General features: G+C 44.0%; 1 protein-coding gene across 1 annotated transcript in view; it reads left to right on the top strand.

The window, feature by feature from the left end:
• Window positions 1–27,059, top strand: part of LOC114910190 (lipopolysaccharide-responsive and beige-like anchor protein) — an 84,707-nt gene that overhangs the window by 50,408 nt on the left and 7,240 nt on the right. The window contains exons 34-38 of the mRNA XM_029250165.1: window positions 4,376–4,440; window positions 6,507–6,615; window positions 13,774–13,940; window positions 25,356–25,515; window positions 25,739–25,753. Coding sequence (XP_029105998.1) covers window positions 4,376–4,440; window positions 6,507–6,615; window positions 13,774–13,940; window positions 25,356–25,515; window positions 25,739–25,753 — 516 coding nt within the window. The remainder of the gene's footprint in view (window positions 1–4,375; window positions 4,441–6,506; window positions 6,616–13,773; window positions 13,941–25,355; window positions 25,516–25,738; window positions 25,754–27,059) is intronic.

Raw genomic sequence — 27,059 nt, 5'->3', positions numbered from 1 at the left:
CCCCTCTGAAAAGACAGTGATTTTCATTCACGTAGCAAAGCCTTTTCTCCAGAGCTGCATACAAGACCCTAACCAGAGCAGGAAGGTCACCTTGCACCTGAAGAACTTGGGTTCCAGTCCCACTTCTGCCATACTACACTTGGGCAAGGAATTTACCCTGAATTGATACAGCAAACATTTACTCATTTACACATGACCCATCTGTGTAAATGGGTAAATCAGTGTAAGTAGTCTGTTGTACAAACCTAATGTTGTAAGCTGCCTTGGAGACAAGCGTCAGATAAATGGATAAATACTAATAGTGCCCTTATGGAAGAACTGGAATTCATCGTTGTACCGGATGTGTTCAGTTGTATCGTCTGCATGGCAGGATTCTGAAAGTAAAACAATATATCGTTAAAAACAGTATTTCCTTCAGGTGTGCCAGCGCCTCTGCTATTTCCCGGCAGATATGAATGAAGCATGAAAATGGAAGGTTGTGCCGTTGTGCTGTCCTCCACTTTGTTTTTCCAGTTTGTTGCATTGTGGACTTTTTCTGAGGCAAGCAAAGCAGAGAATTGCTTTCTGTCCCTGATTTGCCTCACATTACCTTCCCCTAAATGTAATTTAGAGAGATTACACGCCCGTTTCAGGGTCCTGCGCCGCATATATTTGTGGGAAGTGGGCCGCTGGCGGGGACGGGCCTTGGCACCCGGAACACGCAGTAATTGACACAGCCTAACGCACCCATTTGTCATATCTGTCAGAGCTGTTGTTTCATGTTAATCCAGTCAAAGTTGTGCTGCGGCCATGGCTCTCCGACCGGGCCTAGACCTGCTCGCAGCGTGCCTGCTGTCCCTCAGAGGAGATGGCAAACGTGCTGCTTATTGCTTTAATAAATCATAAAAGCACATTCTCCTACAGCCAATGCAAATGTGATTCCATTGTGGCAGAAGCAATCCACCTTAACTTAGAAATGGACAGGTCTAAAGGGCAATTTGCTTTTTACTTCGATTAAATAAAATGCTGTGCTGCTTTTCCCAGGCATGCATAAGTCGTTGAAAAGCAGCAGAATCTGGTATTTGTGGTTTAGATGTGGAAAAGATTGAAAGGCATTTGCAATGTCACAGCACCGTTCTGTTTAATTGCTCTGTTTAAAACAAGCTGAACTTAATGTTTGCAGAATGATATGAACTTAATGTATGCAGAATGATATTTGAGTTTTGAGTTAATTCGTTCATCTTGGTGTTGGCAAATGTGAAGTCACCAAGGGACATCAAGCTGTCAAACTAGTTGCTGTTGAACAGTTGTGTGCCTTTCATTGCAGACAGAGAGCTTTAGACACAAACACTGGATTATCGCGGCAGCTGCTTTCTCTGATACCAATATGTACAATATCACTTAAGCAGCTGCCTGTAGATCTTTTTTTAGCAAAAAACCTAAATTAATTGACCTTATATTAGAAAATAGCAAAGTGAAACTAAGAGCTCAGCTATTTTTCTTTTATGTTTATATTTTCAAACTTAGGGAACCATGTTTCAGTGAAAGATGAAAAATTGATTGCTTGATATTTTTTAGTTTGCTTTCTGCCATTAAGCTACATGCTGACTCCTCTGTTGGATAACATTTCATTACAGCAGCAGAGCAGCAATCGTTGCCACAATCATGGCTGTCATCAAGCTTATTGTTTATTATTATCTGATGCACCGGATGAAGCAGATAAATTTGATGCAAAAAGCAGCAGGCTCAGTCAAGATGTGTAAAGAGTACGATAAATCTCACTCATGTCCTTCTGAGCTGAGATACTGTGGCACTTTATCCTGTTTCAGAGGGGGAGCTGATGGCGCAGTGATTATAGCTGCTGCTTTTGGACCTAAAGGTCTCATGTTCGAATCCCACCTCCAGCTGCAATACCCTTGAGCGAGGTACTTATCCTGGCATTTCTGCAGTGAAATTATCCAACAGTATAAATGGGGAAATGACTCTAGGTAGATTAATACTGTAAGTCAACAGGGTTTCAGTCACAGCACACAGGGGCATCCAATGACCTTTTCACACGTTATGCTTGTCTTCAGGGTCTGGCTTTGAGCACCAGTACATTTCTAAGGGCATGTCTGGGTTCTGACCATTTAACCAGCTGTGTTCATGTGGAACAGTAACTCCTGCATCTGTGTTTTTCTCTATTTGCTAAGGATTGTACTGGTTACTTAAACACTGCGATAATGAGCGCTACTTTATCAGTGATGGCTTTGTCTGTCATTAAAACTGGCTATCCAGATTTTGTTTGAGATCTTTCGTGTTGATTGACTGCGTCCCTTTGGCAGCCACCATGGCAGTCATACTAAAAGCATAGCAGATAAAACCCTGTGCTGTGTGACTTGAAACTGTGGCGTGTGCACTAATATCCAGCATATCACCGGGTTTTATCGGAGTGCTCTCCTCAGATGACATGCGTTCGCTGAGAGGTATGAGACCCTCTCTCTTATAAGAATTGTGGGTCGAGCTCCAAAAACAACAGTCTCCCCACTGGAAGTCTTTAGTATTTGGAGCGCTGGCTATCAGTGAGTTATAAATGAGCTCACACGGGTACGCGTGCAGCGTGCAAAGTGCCTTTAATGGCATCGTGCTCCGAGTCCTGGGGCCGAGTCCTCGCGGAAGAGACGAAGGGTTGAGGAATGTGTCCACGCTGCTTCTCCTCGCCCCGCCGCGGCCACAGCGACACCCTGCCGTTTACACAAACATGCACGTGGAGGTCAAAATGAGTGCAGCGCCGCCGTGCGCTTGTCCGTCTGGCCTGGGGGCGGCGTCATGCTGCTCTACTCACAGCTGCTCTGAGTGATATTCTCTGGTGCACCAAATCGAAGCACAGCAACGCCAGCAGTGCCCCTCCACCGGAGCAGCGCGGGGACGGCCAGCTCTCGCTGACAGGAAGCGGGGCCTGTGGTGCGGAGCGAGAAGCCTGCAATGGGCTGTTATTTCTGCGCAGAGCCCGTAGACTCTGAGTCTGACAGCCACTATTAATAAACATTTTTACTTGCTTTTTCCAGCAAACAAGGCTTGGAATTTATCTGTTCTTTCCCTCAACTTTATAGTCAGCAGTGGCGGACATGTGCGTACTTTACGAATCGTAGGGTTGTATTTCGTCTTCTGTGCACAGACATGGAGAAGTATTGTATTTTATGTGTGCTTTCATTTAGAAGGAGACAGCCTCCTCTGCTGAGGGCTTTGTTTTAACTGCACCGTAAATGGAAATCACAGACTACCGCGCTTTACCCACGAATGATCGGCCGTTTTACATTTCAAATCAAAATTTACAGCCATATATTCAAGGACCATAATAATATTGACTTCTTGGATACTGTGTTAAGTTGTAATAACATAGAATTATGTAAATAGGTATCTAAGTTATTAAAGATATCGCCAGGGTTGAGCTGCATAGCCACTGGAACCTGTGCCTTGCAGTCTGAAGGTCACAGGTTCAAATCCCACCTCCTGTCTTAGTACCCTTTGTTAAGATAGTTATCCTGAACTGATTCAGTTAGTTATTTTGCTGTAGAAATAAGCAGTGTCAGATAAATTCATAAATGTGCTGTATCCATTTTTCCAAAGTAACTTTCACTGTTAAGCTACTCATTGGGTTCTTGTGTTGCGAATGTTAGTTTGAGTTACAAGTTTTTGAAGATGTGAACTTTGTGGTACCTTGGCAGGGATTTGACCAAAGCCTGTTTCGTAAAGGGGGATCCCAACACACATCCGGGTTAGAGGGGACCGAGAGAATGTCCGAGTCACATGGGGCCAATCAAAGAGTTAAATGCGGTTTCCCTGCTGGTTCTCCTGTTAACACAAGTCCAGGCATTGTTTGTTTTGTCTGTTCTGCTTTTGTTTGTTCAGCCCCAAATATGGTTAAATTCTGCCTGCATAAACTGAGACATCTGCTGGAAATCTGACATGTTTTACTTCCAAAACAATTTATGGCTTATAAAGTCTGCATTCTTATAGGTACATGGAATTATTGTCTGCTCTTTATTTTTTTCTTTCTCTAAATGGTCAGTTTCAGTGTTATGATTTATGATTGCTCTGTTAGATGGCATTAAAAGTGCTAAATCTACCTTGATGAATTTGGTGCTTTTTTCTCAGCTTTAATTCTTGTGTAATTCTGATTTGTTGAGTTCGCGCTTCGTGCTGAGGCTGAGTTGACATGTTGACCTTGTTGTGCCGTTGTACAAAATGATCATGGACTTGAGGCGACTCTAGCTGCTTTTACTTTCATTAGAATGCTGTTTGTTGAATTGCTGCAGTTGTTTTAAATTGTTTCAACATGAATGACTTGTAAGTGCAGGGTATTTGGCAGCCTCTGTTTGTGCTCTGTAACGTAGGTGTGTGTTGTATGTTTCAGGAATGGCAGTGCTCCATCCAGAAGAATGCCGGTGTGGCCTTTATTGACCTTGTCAACGAGGGGAGGTAATTATCATGTGGAGCTGAGGGGCTCCTCCAGCCGACGGGGCGCCCCGGGGTTTGTTCGGCCTGTATCGGGTCAGAAGTGGATGCGTCGAAGTGAGGGGGTTCGGGGGGTATGTCTCTGTCAGCGCCTCTGAGCTCCTGGGGGGGGCAACCGGCCAAATGCCAGGGCTGCAATCCATCACCTCTTTACCGCTCTTCCACCGCATCAGATAGGAGTACAGAATGGAGACACACCCTTGACTTGTAACATGAAAACATGTCCTTTCTTCCTGAATTACCAGTCAGACACTGAAATGGCATCGCAAGGACTCATTCACATCAAGTGTTTAACTACTGTGAACGTGAACGAGCAGTTAATGTAAACGTCATAGAAGTGTGTGTACTGTATGGATATATACAGTGAACATATATCCACATTTATGGAAAATATATACCATATGTTCCTGTCCTCGGCTCTGTGTTACCCCAGCGTTCCCCCATAAAGTGTACTGCCCTCTGATGTTTCTGTGTAACAGGATTCTGGGGGCTGTAAAGGGGCTGTAAAGAGCAGCAGTTACTGAGTTATTGATGACAGTTATCTGCCGTGGGTGGGGCTCTTGGATCGCGGGTCCAAGGGGCTCTTACTTGTAGGCAAAGGGACCTCGACTGTTGTCATTTCACTCAGTGTGATCCTGACCCTGGGGTAGAGTATTTCTTCTGGACAGTGGTTATCTCGGAGTGTGTAACGCCAGTGAGCTGTAAACACTGTGAAGCCAGTTGAATTAATCTGGTCCTGTGCTGTCTGGGTGCACATTACTGCCCTCTCTTGGCTTGTTGGGCAAACACAGGTCACATTCAATAAGCTACAAATAGAAATGATAGAATACAGATAAATTAAATTCATAAATTAATTTAAAACATTTCACGTTTAAATTCTGTAATTCAGCCATTCGTAACACCAGTAGCTGATAACATTTAAAATGCATTGTTTTAAAAAATTAATTTTTATTACATTTTTATTTAAGAACTTATGGATTTTTCGTCCAAATATAATACTGTAGTACAATGACATCAGCAACATATCCCAAAGGTTGCCCTTAGATGGACACCAGCAGGAAAGAGAAAACAGGAAAGGCCAAAAATTACTTGCATAAAGACTGTAACATCTGAGTAAAGGAGATGAATCTTACATGGAGAGAGGCACAATATGTTGCAAATGATAGGGAGAGATGATGACTACTGGTTGAGACCTTATGTCTTGAGCCAGGGATGGAATGAGAGACTAGAATAACAAATCAGTGTTTTATTGTAATTTAATGTAATTGTTTATCTAAACACACACACAGTGACAGAAACCGCTGCTGCCAAGCAGGGTTGCAGCGAGCTGGAGCCTAACCTAGCAACACAGGGCGCAAGGCTGGAGGGGGAGGGGACACACACAGGACAGGATGCCCGTCCGTTACAAGGCACCCCAAGCAGGACTCGAACCCCAGACCCACCAGAGAGCAGGCCCTGGCCAAGCCCGCTGCGCCACCAGATAAATAAATATATCATTCTGATTTCTTTCAATGGGAGGCGTGGTGGGTTGGACCGGGTCCTGCTTTCTGGTGGGTCTGGGGTTTGAGTCCCGCTTGGGGTGCCTTGCGACAGACTGGCGTCCCGTCCTGGGTGTGTCCCCTCCCCCTCCAGCCTTACGTCCTGTGTTGGCGGGTTAGGCTCCGGCTCCTCGCGACCTCGTTTGGGATGAGCAGCTCAGAGAATGCGTGTGATTTCTTTCACTTGTGGAGTATTTTATGAGCATATCTGCTGGTTCCTGAAGATGTTCTGAATGTGGTTGATATCACTTAGCTCCCTCAGTGAAGAATGGCACAATGTTCTGGAACCAAACGAAACCCAACTGTAGTAGCATCACTTGTTTACTGTTTGTACCCCAGTGGCCCAAATCTGTTTATCCATTGCCATAAGTGACTATTTTTCCATCTGCACGGTCGGCTCCTAGCTGGGGTTCCATCCTCAAGCTGGGTCTAGCAGCGATGACATGGTATGTGGAGCTCATGTTCTCAGCATCTATTTCTCCCTCCTGCAAGGCTACTGAGCCGCGCCATGAAGGAACACCTGGTGCGTGTGGCCAACGAGGCCAAGTTCATCCTCAGCCGACAACATAATGATGATGTCCACAAGCACGCTGAGTTCGAGGTGAGCACCGTGACACCACCTGAAATGGGAATGTTAACATCTTCATTTATTTTAACTGATGATTCCCTATCCCCCCCGAAACAACTTACTGTTAATCTCCTTACACTGATTTACCCATTTATACAAACGTACAACAGGGTCATTTTTACTGTATGTATTCAGGGTAAGTACCTTGCTCAGCAGTACTACATCACATACCTGGGTGCTATTTTAAACCCAGATCCTTTGAGTCCAGATGCATCACTCCACCTGCTGTCCATCACAGCTGATGCATATTCTGCTGTCAGATGGTGTGGGGTGATGAAACGGTACCCCAGCAGTCTCTCCCTTCCTGTGAACATTTACGCACAGCTGTTAATTTCTTAGTATTGCTTGACAGACAGATTGGCTTTTTGGGCCTCTGCTGATTTGATCAAAATTTAAACTTTCCCAAGCAACTGTTTGCTCACACTGTTAAACCTGAAATGAGTTAGTGTTCAGCATCCACATGTTACTGAACCTTTCAGCACTGCCTACAGCCAGTGTTTTAAGCATTTGAGTGACCAGAGATATCACCCAAAGTGCTGAACTTATTAGAACTAGATACTTATTTCCCTAAAATATCCAGAGGACTATTAATTTATATTCTAGTACCCACCCCCCCCACCCCGTGTGTACACAGCACAAGACATTTATCTTTGTTCTCCTTCCTCCAAAGGTGTGTTAATTGTACCCATCAGCCCATCCTAGGGGTGTGTGTTTTCCAAATGATCCAAGTAAGGCTACATATTTTGGGAAAGTGGGATTCTCCCTCTCCCTTTCTCCCCACCAGCACAGTTTCTCTTTCTGAAAAGGGAATGGTGAATGAACACATGGGTGAAGGTTGCTCATGTCACTGGGCAAGAAGATGTTTATTTTCTTTGACCTCGATGACCTGTGACCAGGATGCTCCCCCTTTCCCGCTTGAGGGTCAAGGGGTGAAGATGAGACACGCGTTGTTGCTTACTTCATTGTGCAGTAATTGTTAGAGATGGTTGGACCAAGGCGGCAGAGTGATGGAATGGGGCTCCTGCATGCAGGCTCTCTGGCAGCTCAGGTGTGAAGGCAGGGCATGTCTCCTTGGAACACCTTTGACATGTACGTACGTACACACACACACACACTCTCTATGAAGCTGTATCTGGAGCTATTTTCACTTTGTCTTTTTTCATATGATGCATTCGACCCAATAAACGCAATAGAAAACCTGTGCTGGACACGTGTTGTTCAGAGCGGTTTTGATTGAGTGCAGCAGAGCTTATTTTTTCACTTTGCCCAACCTCAGAAAAGGAATACTTAGAATTGCTTCCCAAGTGTTCAATCAAAATGAAGAGCAGCATTTCTGTAAGCCAGCAGGTGGCAGAGTAGTTAATGCTGCACCATTTGCACTTGGATATTGTAGCTTTGAATCCCACCCCCTGCTATAGTACCTTTGAGTGGGGTACTTGCCTACATATAAATGAATAAATTTTTTAAAAAAGGGAAAAAACCTAGAGTGAGTGTTTTTGTCGGTTTTTTAAATGAGGGCTGCTCTGCTTTGCAACGGCCGCTGGAAAGCATCTGGACAGAGCAGAAAAAAGGCAGCCAGGGGCCGTGTTCTTTGTGCTGTTTAATTTAATTGTCCACTCACAAAATGGTTTCTGCAAAGCGGCGTTTCATCTCATGTAGCCTTGACTGCAATGGAATGGCATCTGGGAATTTCATGGTTATTTTTCAGCGTTGTAGGCAACTGCGTCTCTAATAATAGCAGTTTCAAGACGGGAGACACATGAAAGCATGTTGTTGCTTGCGGCATTTCTGCGCCCTGTCTTTGTGCCTGTGTTTTTGCATTGAACAAACTGTGGTTTAAAGTAGAGATGCCACAGTTGCTAAGGTAAGCCCTGATGCTGTTTTGCCAAAGACTTGGCTAAATTACTTCATTGACCATATGAAGAAGAAAAACAGCATATTGTGCACAGTGACAATAAACAATGTTTGTACGGTCCGTATAATTTTATACTTCTGCAGCGCAGTGGTAAATCTGGCAAACTGTGATCTTTCAGTGTTCCCACTGCAGAGAATTAGAGGATTTCTTTGTGTTTAAGTAAAAGCTCACTACAGCAGAATTCATGTTCACCAAAAAGGTGTTTGAATGCTATTTGTATAAATCTGGATATTATACTGCAATAAATTATTTTTTTCTTTGTTTGTGTTGATAATATTTGTAGAAATGGCCTACACTCGCTTGTTTAAGTTTACCACAGCTGACTGTAATGACATGGTTCACGTTTGCGTCTCTTTGTCTCTGCTGCACGTGCCTTTCTAGGTTTCGTTCAGATACCCAGAATGCTCAGCTTTTCACTGTCAAACTGTTTCCTTAAATCAGTTTGGCCAGTGGTGACCCCTGACAAAAGGCTGCCCCTGATTCCTGACCCTCTCATATTGCCATATTGATTTTTCTCCCTTGTGTTGCTTGTGTTCTATTTTAGCTACCAGTTTTTTTATAGCACTATAGAAAAACAGGCAAATAAATATACCACATGTCTGTATATATGCTGTTTTTTAGGGTATACAAGACGGGATTGTCTTGGAAGGCAGCATTAAGAAAATAAGAGCAAGATGTGAACTGGCATGGTTCTTAAAAAATAAGACAATAATCCTCTGCCATTAGATATTTATTGTAACACATTGGCATCCGCCCTGAACACACCAGTCAAGTACACACAGATTTTCTTTGTTACGAATATAATTTCTGGGACACTCAAAGTGGGGCTTGTGTGTGGATACACAGCTGTTAGGATGTTTTTAACCAGCTCCAAAACACCACGGCATGAATTATTGAACAGAAAAAAGGGAATTTATTCTCCGCCTTTGTCTGAGTTCATATCTGCAGGACAGAATGGTGCAGTGATTTAGGTGAGTTTGCTTTGGAGATTCGTGCAGTAGCGTATGTTAGGCAGACACAATTGAGTTATCCCCACTCCTTAGAGTGAGTTATTACAGCGGCGGCTGACAGAGATGAAGATAACGGGAGGAAATTCAATTACCTCCGAGTGTTTTCTTTCTAATGGGGTCCTCAGCGCGGATAAGATCCCGGGGCGATGCTCCTCTGTAGCACCATGTGACCTGCTGCGATAAACACTCCCCGACAGGGCAGCCAGGGAGATGGGCCTCGCGAATCCAGGCATCCCTCTGAGGTCACTGCTGGAATGGACCGTTGTGTGTTTGGGGCACCATTACAGAGGAGCTGGCGATAGAGAGGAAGCGCATATCGTCACGTCGTCCTCCTTCTCCTCTTCTTACAGTCCTCTTGTTCTGTTGAGATACGGTATACTTTTCCTGACGTGTGAGATTGCAGCTACGCTTGGCTCTCAGCCTCATGTTCCCCCCTTTATCTGGAACCCTTACACATGTTTCAGTACCCTTCTTTTGTTCTGATGGCTCGCACACCAAACAATCACTCATGTTTCAATGGACTTCCAGCAAATGGCCCTGTGGCTTTAATATCTCGTTGAATTAACTAATATAAACCAATGTTTCATATTTATATAGCGTTGATTGCCTTATAAATACTGCGTTTGACACATATAATGATGTCTGCATTATTTAAAAGTCATTGAGGGATACTTACCCAAATCACCCACATAATCAAGAAGTAATTGAGGCACCAATCATTAACTTATCTCTTCATATATTTTGCTTTGATGTGCTTCTCTAATTAGTCATAACAGTTTCTGCGAAGCACAGCCTTCTAAGACTATTGTTTATTGTGTTTTTTTCTAAGCCCAAAATGACTTGCATTTTGAGGCTTGTGCACTGAGCTACTTACTCCTATATTTAGCTGGGTAGTCTTTTCTGTGCCAGTTGAGTATGTACCTCAATCAAGGGCATTGCAGCTGGAAGGGCTTGAACCCAGCACTTTCAGTTTGCAAAGGGGCAACTCTATCTGCTGTGCTACACTTGTACATCGTCTATGTGAAGAATCGATTCTCTTGGCCTGATCAGTATGATTCATGAATTTATTGGAATTTTATTTATTAGTTATTATATCATACTTTGAGACATGCACTCGTTAAATGGTAGTGGGGACCCTTGTGGCCTTACTGCCCACTCAGTGTGGCGTAGAAATGTTCATTTAACCCATTCTAACCTTGATAGTTGTTGCCAACGCTGCTGCCAGTGCGTCCCCTCGGTTCAGTTCGACTCTTCGCCTTGCATTCGGTGTCACTACCACTATTAGTAGAGCCACAGTCTGAGACGGGGCATATTGTCTGCCATTGTGCTTGTAGGCCTTTCTTTTGTTTCCCTCTCTTTTTCTGGCAGCTGCTGTTCAAACTCCCCTGCTTGATTTTTCTGAGCTCTGAATTGAAGCTGCAGGGCAAAGGTCAAGTGCAGGAGAATCTCGAATTCTGGCAACTCGGACAAGTATTCTTGACGTGTCAGAATCTGCAGCTGCGTCTCCCCAACTCCCGTGAAGTTCAAGTCCGGCTCAGAGCTCCACTGTTTGAACTGAATCCTACAAGAAAGTGGCTCGGAGGTTCCGTGATGTTGGAGAGGGGAGGAGGCTAACAGCCAGCACATTGGCACTTGGTCCCCGGTGCCACTTTCTGTGCCAGTAGGTGGTGTAGTGTTTACAGCTGCTGCCTTTCACTCAAAGTACCTGCGTTCAAATCCCAGCTCCTGCTGCAAGTCACTTGAACAAGTTACTTACCCTGAACTGATGTGGTACGAATTGCCCTGTATAAATGGGTAAATCAGTGTAAGTAGCTTAACATTGTAAGTCACTTTGGCGAAAAGCGAATTAATGAATGTAGATTTAATGTTGATCAGTGTGATTCAGAATCTAATTTCTAACAGTTATTTTCACATTATGTAGTTGCATGTGATTTATTCATGTTCATATGTGATAATTCATTGTGTTGAGAGAGGTATCAACTACAGCAGGTCACTAGACTTCACCTCTGTTAATCAGCAGTAAATTATTCAGCCCTTAAATGACTCAAATGACATGTGTCTTGATTTTGGTCCCTCCCTTAGTGTTGTCTGATTTTGCCCTTTAGTGTGTGTGTGTGTGTGTGTGTGTGTGTGTTTTTTATTGATCTTCTCATTAATACTAATTTGACTGCTGTTCCTGTGTCAGTCAGTGACTTTGCTCTCTTTGTAGTCCGTGTACTTCAGAATGTTTAGATGATTACTGTCAGTGAAGTGTGCTCACGTGGTACCCTCACAGCCAAAAGCCCAACATAAATGTTCATCTAAGACTGGCACAATCCAGTGGAGTCCATTTCTTTGCTGCATGCACTGATAGTGTAGATTAAAAAAACAAGTGTATCATTATTATGGATAGTATAAATAAAGGGAAATGTTTCCTGTGCTTTTGAGGTGAATTGTTTCACTAGGATGCCTTAATTGCCACCACATCTCTGTATTTAAAGAGATTTAAAGTCCCAGTCATGTTCTTAAATTGAAGTCATAGTATATTAATGTAACTTTGTGGTTGCCTCCATCTTTTAGGCAGCAGTACACTGTCCCAGTCATTCCCAGGATCCCACACTGATACTGTATGTCTAGATACGAATGAATCAACAAAAGAACGAAAGAGGAATCTGTGTTCAGCCTCAGCTCGGCAGAAGGAACCTGGTTCATAATTTGGAAGGAGCAGCCCAGCTAATGTTGGCATATTGATTTTCTGACACTTTCAGAGTGTGTGGCTCAAGCTGGAGAGGAGCTTCCATTATGAAGCACTTCAGTGTTTACTGCTGATGCTCTGGGACACATTTGCTCTGCGTTGCTGTGTGCGTTGGCTTTACTACAGTGTTTGGCACCCGGGCTACTGTCTTTCCTTCAGTGTTTCTTTACTCTCATTTAGCGCAGAAAAAATGGAAAATAATCTGCAGTAGGGAAGCAAGGCGATGGGAAAAAGTACATAATTGTATCAGTTATCATCCCTCTCTTGAGCCTTCCTGCCATCTCTCGCGGCAAGAATTATTCATACTGTGAGAAAGAAGTAATTCAATCTCCTCTAAAGTATTGCTAGTACCCAAATTTTTATCTCAAGTAAAGACGGCAAAGTTAAAGGTCATCTCTTCTGTTCTTTGGGTCTTGTAGTTTAGTGGTTAGAGCCGTTGCCTTCCAACTGAAACTGGGTTTGAATCCCCCTTCTGCTGTAGTTCCCTTTATCAAGGTACTAACCTTCAGTTTGTAAAAATTACTGATCCGTGTAAATGGGTAAGTAATTAACTAGTTTTGTTATAGTGGAACTAACATTGTAAGTCTTGTGGGGCTAACTAATAGTTGTTAATTAATAATAACCAGGATCATTCTCACGGGAAAATTGTTAGATTCAATTTGGTGGGACTATCAACAAAAAGCAAGGTTATTCTACAATTGTACATTCTACCCAGTAAGATGCCGTTTCTGTCGATGTTTCACAAACATATTTGATTACTGATATTACACAATACAGACGCTCAGAAACTTTAGACGAGTGCATTGTGGAGTCTGCCGTGTTCATCCTGAGGGCATTAGCAGCTGTACGTCCAGAGTTATTAATCACACTGACAGGAGGACGCCGGTGACCCCACGGTCACATTTGTTTGAGCCTCAGCTAGAATTTCTCAGCATGAAGTGCATCTACACAATGTTCATGAATATTTGCAGAAGTTTAGCGATTTTGTAATCCAGGCCTTATGAATTTGTCCATAATTTGGAAATGTAGGGAATTTCACTACTTCACGAGCAGCAATTGACAAACTGTTTAATAAATTATCAAGAAATGAGCATGTTTATGTAGTTTAATCCAAACAGTTGTACTTAAGTGTTCTCTGTTATAAATTGTGCCTGTTACTATTGACTTTTACTTAGCTGAGACCAATTATTTACTAATTTGTACAGCTGGGTAATTTTTATTGTATCAGTTCAGGGTTAGTACTTAGATCAAGGGAACCACAGAAGGAAGGTGGGATTGGATTTCTTTGCAAGGTAACTCTAACTATACAACTTGCTGCCCACTATCAATTCGTAGGAAGAGATTCAGATGATGCGCGTATGATCATTACATGTAAGGCCACTTTAACCCCGTTCTCGTGTTTGTGTTTTGTATGGCTCCGAGAGCAAATTTAGTTATGCATTGAGTTTGTTATGTCCCTGGATCTTCCTCAGTCGCAGTGTGCCCAATACGCGGCAGAGAGGCGCGGCGAGGAGAAGCTCTGTGACAACCTGATCCGAGCCGCCAGGTACAGGGACCACGTGATGGCCACGCAGCTCATCGGCAAGATCCTCCACATCCTGACAGACAAGCATGGCGCCTGGGGCAGCTCGGCACTGAGGTAGGGGGCCTCACACTGCCGCTCACTGAGAAGCGCTCATACAGGGGTCAAAACACACTTTTTTAGGATACTGAAGTACCATCTAACGAATGCATATCTCAAGGTATGGTATCATAACTAGTAAAATAAAATTCCATTTAAGTTCATGAGTCATACTGATCAGGGCTACAATCAATTCTTCACATAGCGGTGAAAGTATTTGCAAAAGAGAATTGCAGCAGCACAGTCATAATCTCTGAGTCACGGGGTGAATTTAAATTTTTTATTTTTTTTCCCCCCCTGCATTTCTCTTGTGCTCCAGTGCTGATTCAGTGGCTTCATTTTCATGTTGTGTGACCACTGAGTTCAAACGAAGAGCTCCTGAGTACTGGCTCATTAACAAAGGAATCTCAGAAGGTCACCTTATTTATTTGCCTTAATCAGCAGATAAAGTGAAGGTTAACAGACCCTTTCTTTGTTTGAGATCCGGGTTCGTCTTCCCGCTCCTTTGCAGTACGCTTTATTTTCATTTGCAAACTCGTGGCTTCATGTAGATCCGTAAGCTGAGCTGGAGTCTAGCCAGTGTGTTTGGATACACATCGAAAGGACATGTGCTTCCCTCTTTACTTGCTGGTTTCCTGTGTTACATGTGAAATTACTCTTAAATTTGCAATAGAATTTTGAGAAGGATAATTACCTTTTAATTATGGTAACATTAAGCATTCTGAGGTGGGTTGTGCAGAATGTCATTATTATTCTGATTTATGGAGTTAATGGTCTCTGGGCAGGTGTCGTGGAGATGCGTAGCCAAATCCCTCCAGGCATCTCCTCTGTGTTTTTCTGTCTGCCATCTCCAGAGGTGCGTGTGTGCGTGCGTGCGTGCGTGCGTGTGTGTGTGCGCGCGCGCGCTACATTTGGTCAAGTTGGATTTTTTTTTTTTTTTTTTGTGCTGGTGACCATATGCAGTAACATCAGGCTGGCTAATTTGTTGTAGAAATGGACTATGTGCCCATTATTGTAATCTATCTGTTTTGGGCTGATTCTGATGGCTTTCCCAGTGCCTCTGCACCACTGGCACTGCTTTCAGTAAATCTCCATCAGACGTGGCCCATTACGTCAGTGCTGGCGGCTAAACTCCACGGTAAAACCATGCTGAGAGGCTTGGAGACATGGGCCATGGCCTGGGAGCATGATCAAGAATACAAAACGTGGAAAATGCTGCAGTCACACACAAGTGCGCTCACACACACACACCATGGAGAGTGTCACTGTACAGCCCCTGAGGCCGTGTGAGTTTTGCCGTCTCGTTCAGCATTTCATAAATATAAATTCCCCAACGTTTCCTTTCAGCAACAGCTCCAAATGGAATACAACCCTCCCAGGACCTTGAGAGAACTGTTGTTTCTTCAAAGAAGGCATTGAATACATTTTGACACTCTGTGACCCGCCTGAATAAAATTTGTGTTTTAATATGTAGCCCAGAGTGGAGTCACCTCCCAAGAGGGTTGAGACTTTCGCTGGTTTTGTTTCACTCCTGCAGCGAGCTGGATGGAGGAACGTCCACGGTGGGGGGGAGTGGCTCTGTCCAGCCAGCAGAGGAAATATTCATCTCCACAGCGCCTATGCTGCTCGCTTTGCACTGATTTATTGTTATTTTTTTAATTCTGGGAAGCCTGCGACTACCTGTCCCCTGTCTCGTGGTCCAGGTAACAAAATAAGAAAGAAAAGATGTGGAAACATCTGATGAGCACAAACCACACCAGAGAGGTTTAATGTGGGGCTGAGTTTTATGTTTTATTCCTGGACTCTATGATCTTCTTGCAGACCCATCTCAGAGTTTGGACCCTATAGTTTAGTGCACCATGCAAGAGTAAAGGGCTGGAGGTTCATCAGCTCAGCAGTGTGTGAGTGACAGCATGACTGGACTGGAGCTCATGTGAATGGGTTTACTTTGCTTGGTCACAGGGTTTGAAATGGACTGTTCTGTTCTGGCGACGTGGCTTCTTGCAACATCTTGTTCTTGGTTTTTTGAATGAGAATGTGTTGATCCCGAAGGAAACTGTCTACAGCAGGACATGTACAGAAGCGCAGTAGTGACAGAGACGAAAACTACAAAAAGACTGGAGTCATGCTACAAAAGATGCTTCCAAAAAGCCCCGTGCCCTCTGTTCTAGTGGATCCAGCTCGGCATAAGGACGTCCATCTTTTGGGTGTGACGGGACTGCTGCAAAATGTTGTAGCGATACGCTGTACAATTTTTCGTCAGTAAATCACATCATCAGTCTTCTAGGAAGACAGATTTCTTTCAGGCCATGGGGTTATAAAAAAGGGATCAATAATGATGAAAGTGAAGGCGTACGCCTCCGTATCGATTGGCCTTGTGAAATCAAATCTAACTGCTGTGTAACCGTTCCAGTGAACGCCTGGTGGGCCTGCAGTGGACGTACCGTCAGCATGCAAGCTGCTGTTTTCTCTCCCACACACCCCAGCACATCTTAACTGTAACTACAACTCAATACTCCTGCGTGCTGCATTTGGATCATATCTGTTCTTTAAACGTAAATGTTGAGAGTTACATTTATTTATTAGCAGACACTTTCTTCAGAGAAGCTTCCTATGAAGGCTATGAGCCTATACACCTTATTCACCAAGGTGACTTATACTGCTAGAGACACTACTTACACTGGGTCACTCATCCATATGTCAGTAGAACACACTCTCATGCTGTCACTCACACACTATGGATGAACCTGAACAGCATATCTTTGGTCTGCGGGAGGAAACCAGAGCACCTGGAGGAAACCCATACAGACATGGGGAGAACATACAAACTCCACACAGACTGAGTGGAGATTGAACCCATGTCCTCTCGCACCACCCAAGCACTCTGAGACAGCAGCACTACTTGCTGTGCCACCATGGCACCCTAGATTTGTTGAATTGAATATGTTGTGCAGAACTGTCTGCAGAGCAGGGATATTTCTCACTGTCAGCGGGTTCAAACCTTCCCAAGTGGCTGTTCTCCATTGGGTTACCATGTCAGGGATATTAAACCACAGCCCAGTATAAGGGTCATTGGGCCTCTCTTCTTTTCCATTATTCCTTTTAATATTCCACTTCCTTTCGCAGAATTTGCTTTCTTGTTTACTCCAAGCAAAGCCGTTAGATGATGGTGCTAGTGAAGTTAGATATTTCCCGTCATAGTTTCCTGCATGGGGGGGGGGTGGAGTGATGCAACGGGTTCAGCTGGGTCCTGCTCTCTGGCGGGCCTGGGGTTCCAATCCTGCTTGGAGTGCGTAAGTATAGGGACAGCTAGTAGCATAGTGGTTAGAACTGCTGCCTTTATACCCAGACTGGGACCTGTGTCCATGCAGCCCAGGTGCTCTGAGGAAGCAGTACTACCTGCTGGGCCACCATGCAGCTCTCTTAAAAAATGGGCTACAATGAAAAGGGAACTCTGGTCTGGCTAAAAATTTCAGTCTGGTAGGGACCTAGGATTACGTAGTGGTTAACGCTCTCACCCTGCAATTGAAAGGCTTGGGTTCAAATCCCATTTCTTGTAGTACCCTTGATCAAGGTATGTGCCTTGAATTGATACAGTGGAAATTACCCTGTTGTGTAAGAGGAACAGCTGGTAGCATAGTGGTTAGAACTGCTGTCTTTGGACCCAAAGGTCACAGGTTTGATCCCCACCTCTAGCTGTAGTACCCTTGAGTGAGGTACTTACCCTAACTTGCTCTAGTGAAAATTTCCCAGCTGTATAAATGGGTAAATAATTGTGAAGTAGCTTAATACTGTAAGTCACTTTGGAGAAAAGCATCAGCTAAATGAATAAATGTAAATAAGTCTGAGTTTTTTCAGAAGGTGAGATGACAGCTGTCTCTATAAACATTTGTGCCAGAGGGGACAGTGCTTCAAACTGCTCGTCTTCACCTCCTCCGGGTGAGCTCTGGCAATGAGTCCGCTGCATCGAGGGCGATCCAGAGTACTGCATGTGGTAGGATCAAGTGCCCTTCGTGATCTTCAAACGATGACCGACATGCAGGCAGGAGCGCAGTGAAGCAGCAGGGAGGGGCTCAGTTTTTCTGTATGAAAACTGAGGCACGTGTGCCGTAACACGGTACAAGGACTCACAGAATTGCATCATATCCACGAAAACATTTACCTCAAATGTATAAACAGCGGAATGACCGGGGCCATGAGCAATACCAACAATGTGTCAGTGTGGGATATATCAGAGCCCCCGAGCGGCTGACGCTTTCCACATGTTCCTTTGTTTTTGCGCAACTTCAAATTCTCGGTTCAGGCCAATACTAGGGAGGAGCCCCGGTCCACTCGCAGGCGATGCTGATCTGAAAGACTGCCGATACACCAGGGGGTCCTTTACAAAGTGTGTTTCGCCTATGAACGGAGCGAGGTTGCATTTAGGTTGCAGCCCAAACGGGACGCGGTGTCTCGAGGTTGGAGCTCTGAGGATTCTGGACCCGCGTCGGGCAGCACTCAGCCCTGTGTGTTAGGAGCACAGATTTATGAACTCCAAAACACACCTTAAGGAAGTGTCCGTCGTTGTGAAGGAAGGTTACTGCCGGCCCTGATCAGTATCGAATGAAGTACTGTGTAGGAGTTTTCTTTTTTTGCTTCGTCCCCTCTCCCCTTCCAGCCTACTTTGAGAAGCACTATCTAGAAGGTATTGATTGTTGGGGTGCAGCAGTTAGTCAGAGGTTATCTCTTTAGTTTACCCCGCAGTACAGTGTCACATGTCCCTTGTGACAGATTGTTACCACCCCGGCCGCTGTAATTACACCGTTTATTCTGCCGCCCTCGTCATTCTCCCCAAACTACCCTTTATCGGTGCCACGCAGCAGCCAGCAGGAGGGCAGTGCATCCAAAGCAGTCAGCCCCCCCTGAGCAGAGCATATCCCTCACCTGCGTGTCTCCGGCTTACCAAAGGTCAGAGCTCGCCTCACCTGCTTCCCTGTGCTTCTTCGTTCACCATCGGTGTTATTCCAGGGCCGTCACATTTCTGCTGTCAGTCAGCATTCCTTCAGCCAGTGGTTTGGAGATATTTGTATTTCGCTGTAGCTTGTCGACTCATGGACGGTTTTTGAGGGACATTCTGCTCAAAGTGTCACTCGTGTTTTCTCTTTGACGTGACAGTGGGTGAGACAGACAGTCTGCATTACTCACCAACCTTTAGGGTGAAACATTTTACACATCGAAAAATATTTTGCTTTTAGGTGGTTTTTAAACAGGGACGCAGTGGCACAGCGGGTTTGCCTGGGTCCTGCCCTCTGGTGGGTCTGGGGTTCGAGTCCCACTTGGGGTGCCTTGCGATGGACTGGAGTCCCGTCCTGGGTGTGTCCCCCTGCCCGCCAGCCTTGCGCCCTGTGTTGCTGGGTTAGGCTCGGCTCGCCGCGACCTTGCTTGGATCAGCTGTTTAGGCAATGTGTGTGGTTTTTAAACAAATATATGGTTTGTGGGGAGACAAACAGCCCTGCTGAACACATGTATGTTTATTGTATATTGCAAACCATAAGAGGAGCTTGCTTTGTTCAGTCTGTCTGTTCTTGTGCGGTATGGCAGGAAACTATGAATATAGTTATTTTAAATGAAATAATCTGCATTTTCACTGCCTCAGTGTATTGCTTATTTGGTATTTTCTCACTTAAGTACTAGCTATAGTTCTATATTTAGAGTATTATGACAAATTGTGTCAGAACTAAATGAAACTGATTTTATTAAGGCATTAAAGGGTTTTTTTTGGTAGTTATTCAAAAATATTTTTCATAATAATCAATAATGCATAACAATTTTTATAGCATGGGACGAATGGCTTGTAACTGGGGAGGGAAGCCAAAAGGCACTGATAAAATGGACATTTCTTACAGCCACAGCAAATTTATATAGGAAATAATTAGCATACAGTTTCTAGAGCCCCTTGTCGTGAAGTTTAATTCTTACCAATTGCACGGTATTATACTAAGCAGTGGGTAATTAGGATGTCATTTACATTTTTCATTTTATGGTGCCTCTCTGCACGGCAGCTTTTGCTCCCTCTTTGGAAGGGTTCCCGGAGCAGCGGATCTTACAAAGATGTGCTTTCACACCTTCGTTTTTAACTGCGTCTTCCCAGTCGCTTGTCAAACCATTCCACTGTGTGTGGCAGAATGCAGTGGGCCTGACTGGGCCGGAGGGGGTAGAGCCGTATGCCGATGGCTTCGCTCTTGTGCGTGTAGGTCTGGCGTACGTATGAGACCTCGCAGTCGTAGGCAGTGTGGAGAATCTGGGGAAGTTTCCGAGTTCCCCCTCGTTCTGTAGTGCCCTTGATCAAGGTACTTACACTGAACTGATCCAGTCAGAATAGCCAACTACGTAAATGAGTAAATTAGTATAAACTTCATGATCAAACTGTGTTAGTCACCTCAGGTAAGTCGTGCAAATAATTTTTTTTATATAGCTAATGCAGTTAAGTGTATAGTTATTTGTATAGATAAATATCAGGAGTAGTACTTTCCTGGAAAGGTTTGGCAAATGAAATTGCTATTTGCCTGTTGCTTACAGTTTAAAGTTCACAGCAATTAAACAAAAAAAAAAAACTGCAATAATTTAACAGCGAAGAAAATGATTGAATCCACCAGTTTATTTTGCCCTTGTTTTTAAACGTCCATCTAAGTGTCGGTGCCACCAGTGGACTCGTGCAGAGAGACTTACTCCCATTGCCGGCTCGATCGGTGGTTTCCGTTTATATTTATGACACTCCCGTAAGGCGCTTTGCTGTTTACTGCGTTCTTCGTGAAGCACCATGTCTGCTCTTTAGGCGAACGTCAGAGCCACACTAATACGCTTTGGAAGTTACTGTTTCTTGTCATGGTCCAAGCTTCTTTGGGGTTTGTCTTTGTGTATGTCTGCTTTTGTAAGTAAATCATTTACAGCGGCGCGCGAGTTCCTCTTGCCCTGCATTCGGGCCGAGGGGTTTAGCATGTCTAAACGAGATCCCTTGTAACAAAGTGCGTTTACTCACCGAACCGCATTAGCTCCACATCCTTGACTTTGACATTAGCCATTAGCAACCATTAGGTAACCATTAGGTATAAATTGTACCGCTTCCAAAGAGGGGCCCTTTGAAGATGATTTCAAAGTTCCGTCCAGATATGATCAAAGCGCGTTGTTTACATATGCAGAGCATTCATGCATTATACACATTCATTTAAGGAGACAAGAGGAGCATCCTGACAGTGGCGTTTGCAGCTCTGTACCTGCATCACGTTTAGAAACAAACAGGCCTTCGAGCTGGAAGGGCCCCTGCTTTGGGCGAACCCAGAAGAGCTTTTAAACAGGATAACTGAACGTTTTTCTTTGTCTTTCTTGTTTTGTTTTATTCACTTTTGCAGCTGTTGTCTTCAAAGCTCTAACCTATTGTTGAATCTCTCTGATTACACCTTCTCCGCATGCTGCCCGCACTGACCGTACATGTGCTGCCTTTCAGATCACATTTATATTTATCTTATGTCTCAAATCTACAGTATTGCAGCAGGTAGCACTGCTGCCTTTCAGCCGTTGGGCTGTGGGTTCAAATCCGTCTTTGTCTCTGTGGCGTTTGCGTGTTCTCCCCATGTTCGCGTGGCTTTCCTCCCGCGGTCCAAAGACTGTTTCTTTGCACGGTGATTCCACATTATGTGCGCTGTTTGAAATTGTAAATATGACAACAAAAGATTTTTTTGGGATGGAATATATTGTTAGTTGTTTAAATTTAATGTGCCTTTTAGCCCATTTCTGCCCACATATAGTGAATACATCACCTGTACTTTTATGATTGCAGTGCTTGAAACTTGTGATCCAGTGTGTATTATTATAGAATAAATGGTTTCATAATGCACAAAGAAATGTTTGTGTACATAACAAAACTGCAGTTACAGTTTTGCCTTTTGTAATTTATAGGCTGAAAATGTTTTTTTTTTTTTTTTTAAAATCCTTTGTAGTCAAAGTATTCTTCTAGTGGACTTAAAGCCTTTTTTGCAGGTATGTATGCAAATATCTGATAGTTATTTAATTATTTGAGTAATCATAGAAGATATGTTTCATAGAGTAAATACGTTTTGCTAATGAAATAAAGATAGACATGAAAAATTTTTCATTCCTCACGTTTTTCATTGTATTGATTGCTCGCCATGACAATGTATGAAACGCATAAATTATTTACCTGATGTAAATATCGCAGCTGACAAGATGGTGTCTAAGTTTCCTTGTAAATGGCTGTGAAAGCTGTTAAGTCAGGACCTTTCAGATGTGCGAACCATAATGAGGGGGGTTTTTATTTTTTTATTATTATAGCAGAAGCAGAGCTGTTATTTCCTCTTGATGGGAACTTGGGATTTTGTTAGAAAGACACTCGCTGGTTTAGAGAACGGAGCGTTGGTGCTTCTGGACATTTCTAAGCACACAAGGTTATAATGTTGTTTTTCTGCAGCTCTCGCTTCAGGTGGGGGGCACCATTTCAAACTGAAGGAAATGTGTTTTATAAGAAAATACTATACCTTCATACAGCTGTGCTACATAATCATTGTAACATCCTGAATATTTAATGTTAATAAACTGACTGAAGAACGTTTATATGAAAAGCATTAAGCTGATTACTGATTACTTAACCTCAGCTTGTAATGCTGTCCGCAGTGTTGACGGTGAGAATGCAGACGTACAGCTGGGATCCAGCAAGCGCCCAGAAAAACGAAATTAAATGATTTAGGGGAAAAATCCTCAAATGAATCGCCGTTTTGTTTTATTTTCTACCTCACAGATGGTTTCCATTAAGCAGGTTGGGAGGAATCCCTCGTTTCCAAGCACCTCGTAACGCACGTGTTACCAAAACAGACGATTTCTGATCCACGCAGATGTGGCCAGGCCCTCGATCGTTTGACTGAAGTAATTAGCGATTGCACGTGCGGTTTTTAAGTGCGCCTTCCCGGTGGCCCCGGCCTTTCGTACCCACAGAAAACAGAGCGAGATGAATTATAGATGGACTTCAGGAAAATTTGCCCAGCGTGCCAAGTTCGAGGGGAGGGATTTTGAGCTGCATGTGTTCTCTTGCCTTTCAGTGGGATGTTTCACTGCCACTTGTTTGTGCCACTGTAGGAGATGGGTCACCTGGGAAGGATTGAGCTCCGCAGCTAACTGGTGCGGCTAGAGTGTCCAGGCGCACTAAAGATGAGGGGAGAGCGCCGGGGGTACTATACCTCAGCCTACAGTTGGTACTGATTTTATAGGCGATCACTGCTTCCTTTGCCGCTGTGTAGACAAGCTAAAAAGAGCATCAGCACTTGTCCGGGGACGTTCGCTTTTTTCTGAGAGAGATAAACACAGACATTATACGTCAAAGCTCAACTTTTTCTCACACACACACACACACACACACACACACACTCTCTTTCTGAACCACTTGTCCCATATGGGGTCGCGGGGAACCGGAGCCTACCCGGTAACACAGGGCGTAGGGACAGAGGGGGAGGGGACACACCCAGGACGGGACGCCAGTCCGTCGCAAGGCACCCCAAGCGGGACCTGAACCCCAGACCCACCGGGGAGCAGGACAGTGGTCCAACCCACTGCGCCACCGCACCCCCCTCAACTTTTCATTTATTATCATAATGCGTGTTGAAATTTTTGTTGCATACCAGCATTTTGAAAGTTGTTCTACAAACGTCTCTGCATGCTCTCTATTTTTCTTTTTTTTTCCTTTTTTTTTTTTTTTTTTTTTTTTTTTTGGTGTATATTTTTGCCAGTGTTTAATGCGCTTAATCTCCAGTAGTTTACACTTAGTTTATCCTTATTACTCTTTGTCTTTGTATCTGGATTTATTCTGTTCATTATGACTAGCTGGACTAATATGCTGTGGATGTTATGTGAAATATGCAGACATAAAAAAGGAGGTGTGTACCTAGAGGGTGCTTAAATGGCTATTATAGTGATTTATATATTTTGGGAGTTTGGGCCCCATCACACTATAAAACCTTTCATTTTGAGAAAGTGAAATGGGCTTATGGAATTGTATGGCACAAGGCTGCTGTTAATCAGCGCTCAGAGCATCCAGAGGATGTAGCTCCTGCTAAAGCTATTGAGTGAATGCCAGCGTCCCCATACAGACAGCTCTGTACGTCTCCTGCCAGTGTGTATGTGTGTGTGTGGAGGCAAAAAGGGAGAGCACTCATCCCAATGCCATACATGTACTGGGTCATTGTGCTGCAGATGTCACCTTTTTCTTCTTAAGGTTTCTGCAGCGTTTTTTTTCTCCACATCTAACTTAATCCTAGAGCACCGTGAGATGATGCAAAAAATAATACCTTTCATTCAGTTGGCTTCACAATGAGTTTGATACAATCTTATTACTTTGGTATACTTGTATGCTCTTAACTTGTAAGTGACTTTGAGCAAAAGAGCTAAATAATAAGTTAAATAATCTCTCTCACACACACACACACACACACACACACACACACACACACACACACACACACACTGTCTGAAACTGCTTCTCCCGAGTGGGGTTGCGGTGAGCCGGAGCCTAACCTGGCAACACAGGGCGCAAGGCTGGAGTGGGGGGAGACACACCCAGGACGGGACGCCAGTCCGTCGCAAGGCACCCCAAGCAGGATTCAAACCCCAGACCCACCAGAGAGCAGGCACAGGCCAAACCCGCTGCGCCACTGCGCCCCCTCGTAAGTTAAATAATAAAAATGCTAAATATAATTTAAAGTCTTTAAAAATATATGTAGAAAGTAAATTCAGGATTCAGTTACTTCTCCACATGAAATATGAAGTAACAAGCGAGCTTGGCAAATATAAAGTACTGTTTGTGTCTCCCACAATAAATTCTGATGAACATTATTGCATCTCAGTATGCTGATACAGATTCCTCAGAAAAGAGTGATTCTTCAGTCATTGTGCCAGTTACAGACCGAGCAGGCTCTTCATTTGCGAACACACTTTTTTAAAATCCTGTCTTACTGATCAATGAAGGGTGCAGACTGGACAGGAGAATGATGGATGGTCTGGGTGCTGATGACTATTGCTCATGCTGCCCCACTGTAACAGCTTGTCCTCCGCTTGCGGGCACAAGCGTGATCCCTGCTATGGACCCCCTGAGAAGGCGAGCTATGCTAGGGGTGGGGCTGGTAATGGGGCCACTGATCACTTTATCAGCGGTTCAGTTTACAGTGATGCATTAAGCTTTCATTTCACCTTGACCAGGGAAGGGGATCCCAGTGCCCCCGTGGGATTTTGTGTGCAATATTTTTAAATCTCCAAGGACAGACCTCAGTTGAGGATCTGCATATCTGAGGGAACGAAGGGCGCAAACAAGGAAGGCTTTATGCGGCACTTGCACGGTGCCGCCACACTGCTCTGTAATTGCTAACACGTGGGCTACCGCTGGTTCCCCTGCAGCCGGCCCCGCCACTTCTGGCGCCTGGACAGCTGGGAGGATGACCTGCGACGGCGGCGCCGCTTCGTACGCAATCCCTTCGGATCCTCGCACCCCGAGGCCACGCTGAAGGCGGCCAGGGAAAACGGTCAGTTCCTCCCCAGGGTCCAAGTGGCCAACCAGGTAGACAACGCTGCAGAAATAAAGCATGCACACGTAATAAAGTAAATCAAGCAGCATCTGCAACGTTACAGTACTTTGTTTCAATTCCCTAACACTGTTTTCTACGAGGCCTACGACAATTAAGACGTCACATCTTCCCTGTTGTTATATTGTCTTAGATATTTGTTTAATTTGTGTCCAAGTTGTCAGTTCCTCTCTTTCTTTTTCCCCTGTGGCATTTCAGTGCTTGGAACTCTGGGTAAGTAACATGAACCATGGAGTTCAGCAGCCTAATGAGCTGTTGTGAGGTTTTTTTTTTTTTTTTTTTTTTTCTTTCTTTCCCTCTTCCCCCTTTCCTTTAACGGTTCGTACTACACATGTTTTGAACCGTTTAAATGTAACTTGGGGAGATGACAGCTGCTCACTTTCAAGAAACATAGTCTGTCTGAACTAGGTTCTATATGAACACGATTGTGAATAAGTTTGTGGCATAACCTACCTTGCGCCTTACAAATTCCAAATTAACCATAAAATGAAGGCCCCTACATTGCTCACATCTCCATCAAGGTCTTTACCTTTGAATGAAAGTGCTTCTGGGCGGACCTTCACCCCCTAGCCCACCTCATTTAAAATGGACAGTGGAGGTCACAATAAAAGAATCTGTGTACCCTCACTTACATCAGCTCATCAACAGCACTCTGTATCAGAGCGTGTTCTGTGACTGGTTCACCGAAGGTACTGACTAATTTCCACATTCCTGCATGTTTATCTCGATATTCTTAAAACCAAGGGTTAACTGAAACCTCTTGAATACATCTGTGTGACCCAACACTCTTTGGTTTTTTGCACAGCTTGCTTTTTGTTCCTGGAACAAGATCTGGTCCCGATGGCTACAAACACACTGGTAATCTTGTAGTGCGCAGTGTGTTTCCCACCAGGAGAATAACACGTTATACGGCAGTCTGGTTCATTGTGTCTCCACTTTAACCCCCTCAGTTCTACAGAGAATAAAGAGTTTGCCTCCTGAGGCTTCCTTCAGGTCTCTGACTTGCTGGAATGTTCACTTTTACAGTATTGATATTGCTGGAAATTGTGAAGGTTACTGTCAATCAAAGCTGTATGTTGTATCTCTGAAAATGAAGTTCAGTGTATTTTGAAAAACCTGTAAGCTATTTGTGTTCAATGAACCCTTCCTTGATTTCAGGAAGAACCACAAACCCTCAGCTTTGTATTGTGATTCTCTTATGTGTTGTTTAGGCAGCAAAATACTTTTCAAATTCTGTATATTTATTATCTTTAGTAGTAGTAGTAGTAGTAGTAGTAGTAGTAGTAGTAGTAGTAGTATTGGTGTTATTGCTGTAAGCAACAAAGAGGTTCAAATGGAATTTTAAAGTAGCCCTTGATTATATGTAGCTCTGTACTACTCCTTAATGTTTGTTCTTCACTCATTAATAACGACGCCGTGTTGGCAAAGGATTAATACTCCTCATGTTAACAAAGTTGAGCATTTTGTTTCTGTTACTGACAATCAAGCTATGAATCCTGCAGAAGAACCACACATTTTT

This window comes from Scleropages formosus, chromosome 3 (assembly GCF_900964775.1).
Source record: "Scleropages formosus chromosome 3, fSclFor1.1, whole genome shotgun sequence".
Lineage (NCBI taxonomy): Eukaryota > Metazoa > Chordata > Actinopteri > Osteoglossiformes > Osteoglossidae > Scleropages > Scleropages formosus.
This window is presented reverse-complemented; position numbering and strand designations above follow the sequence as displayed.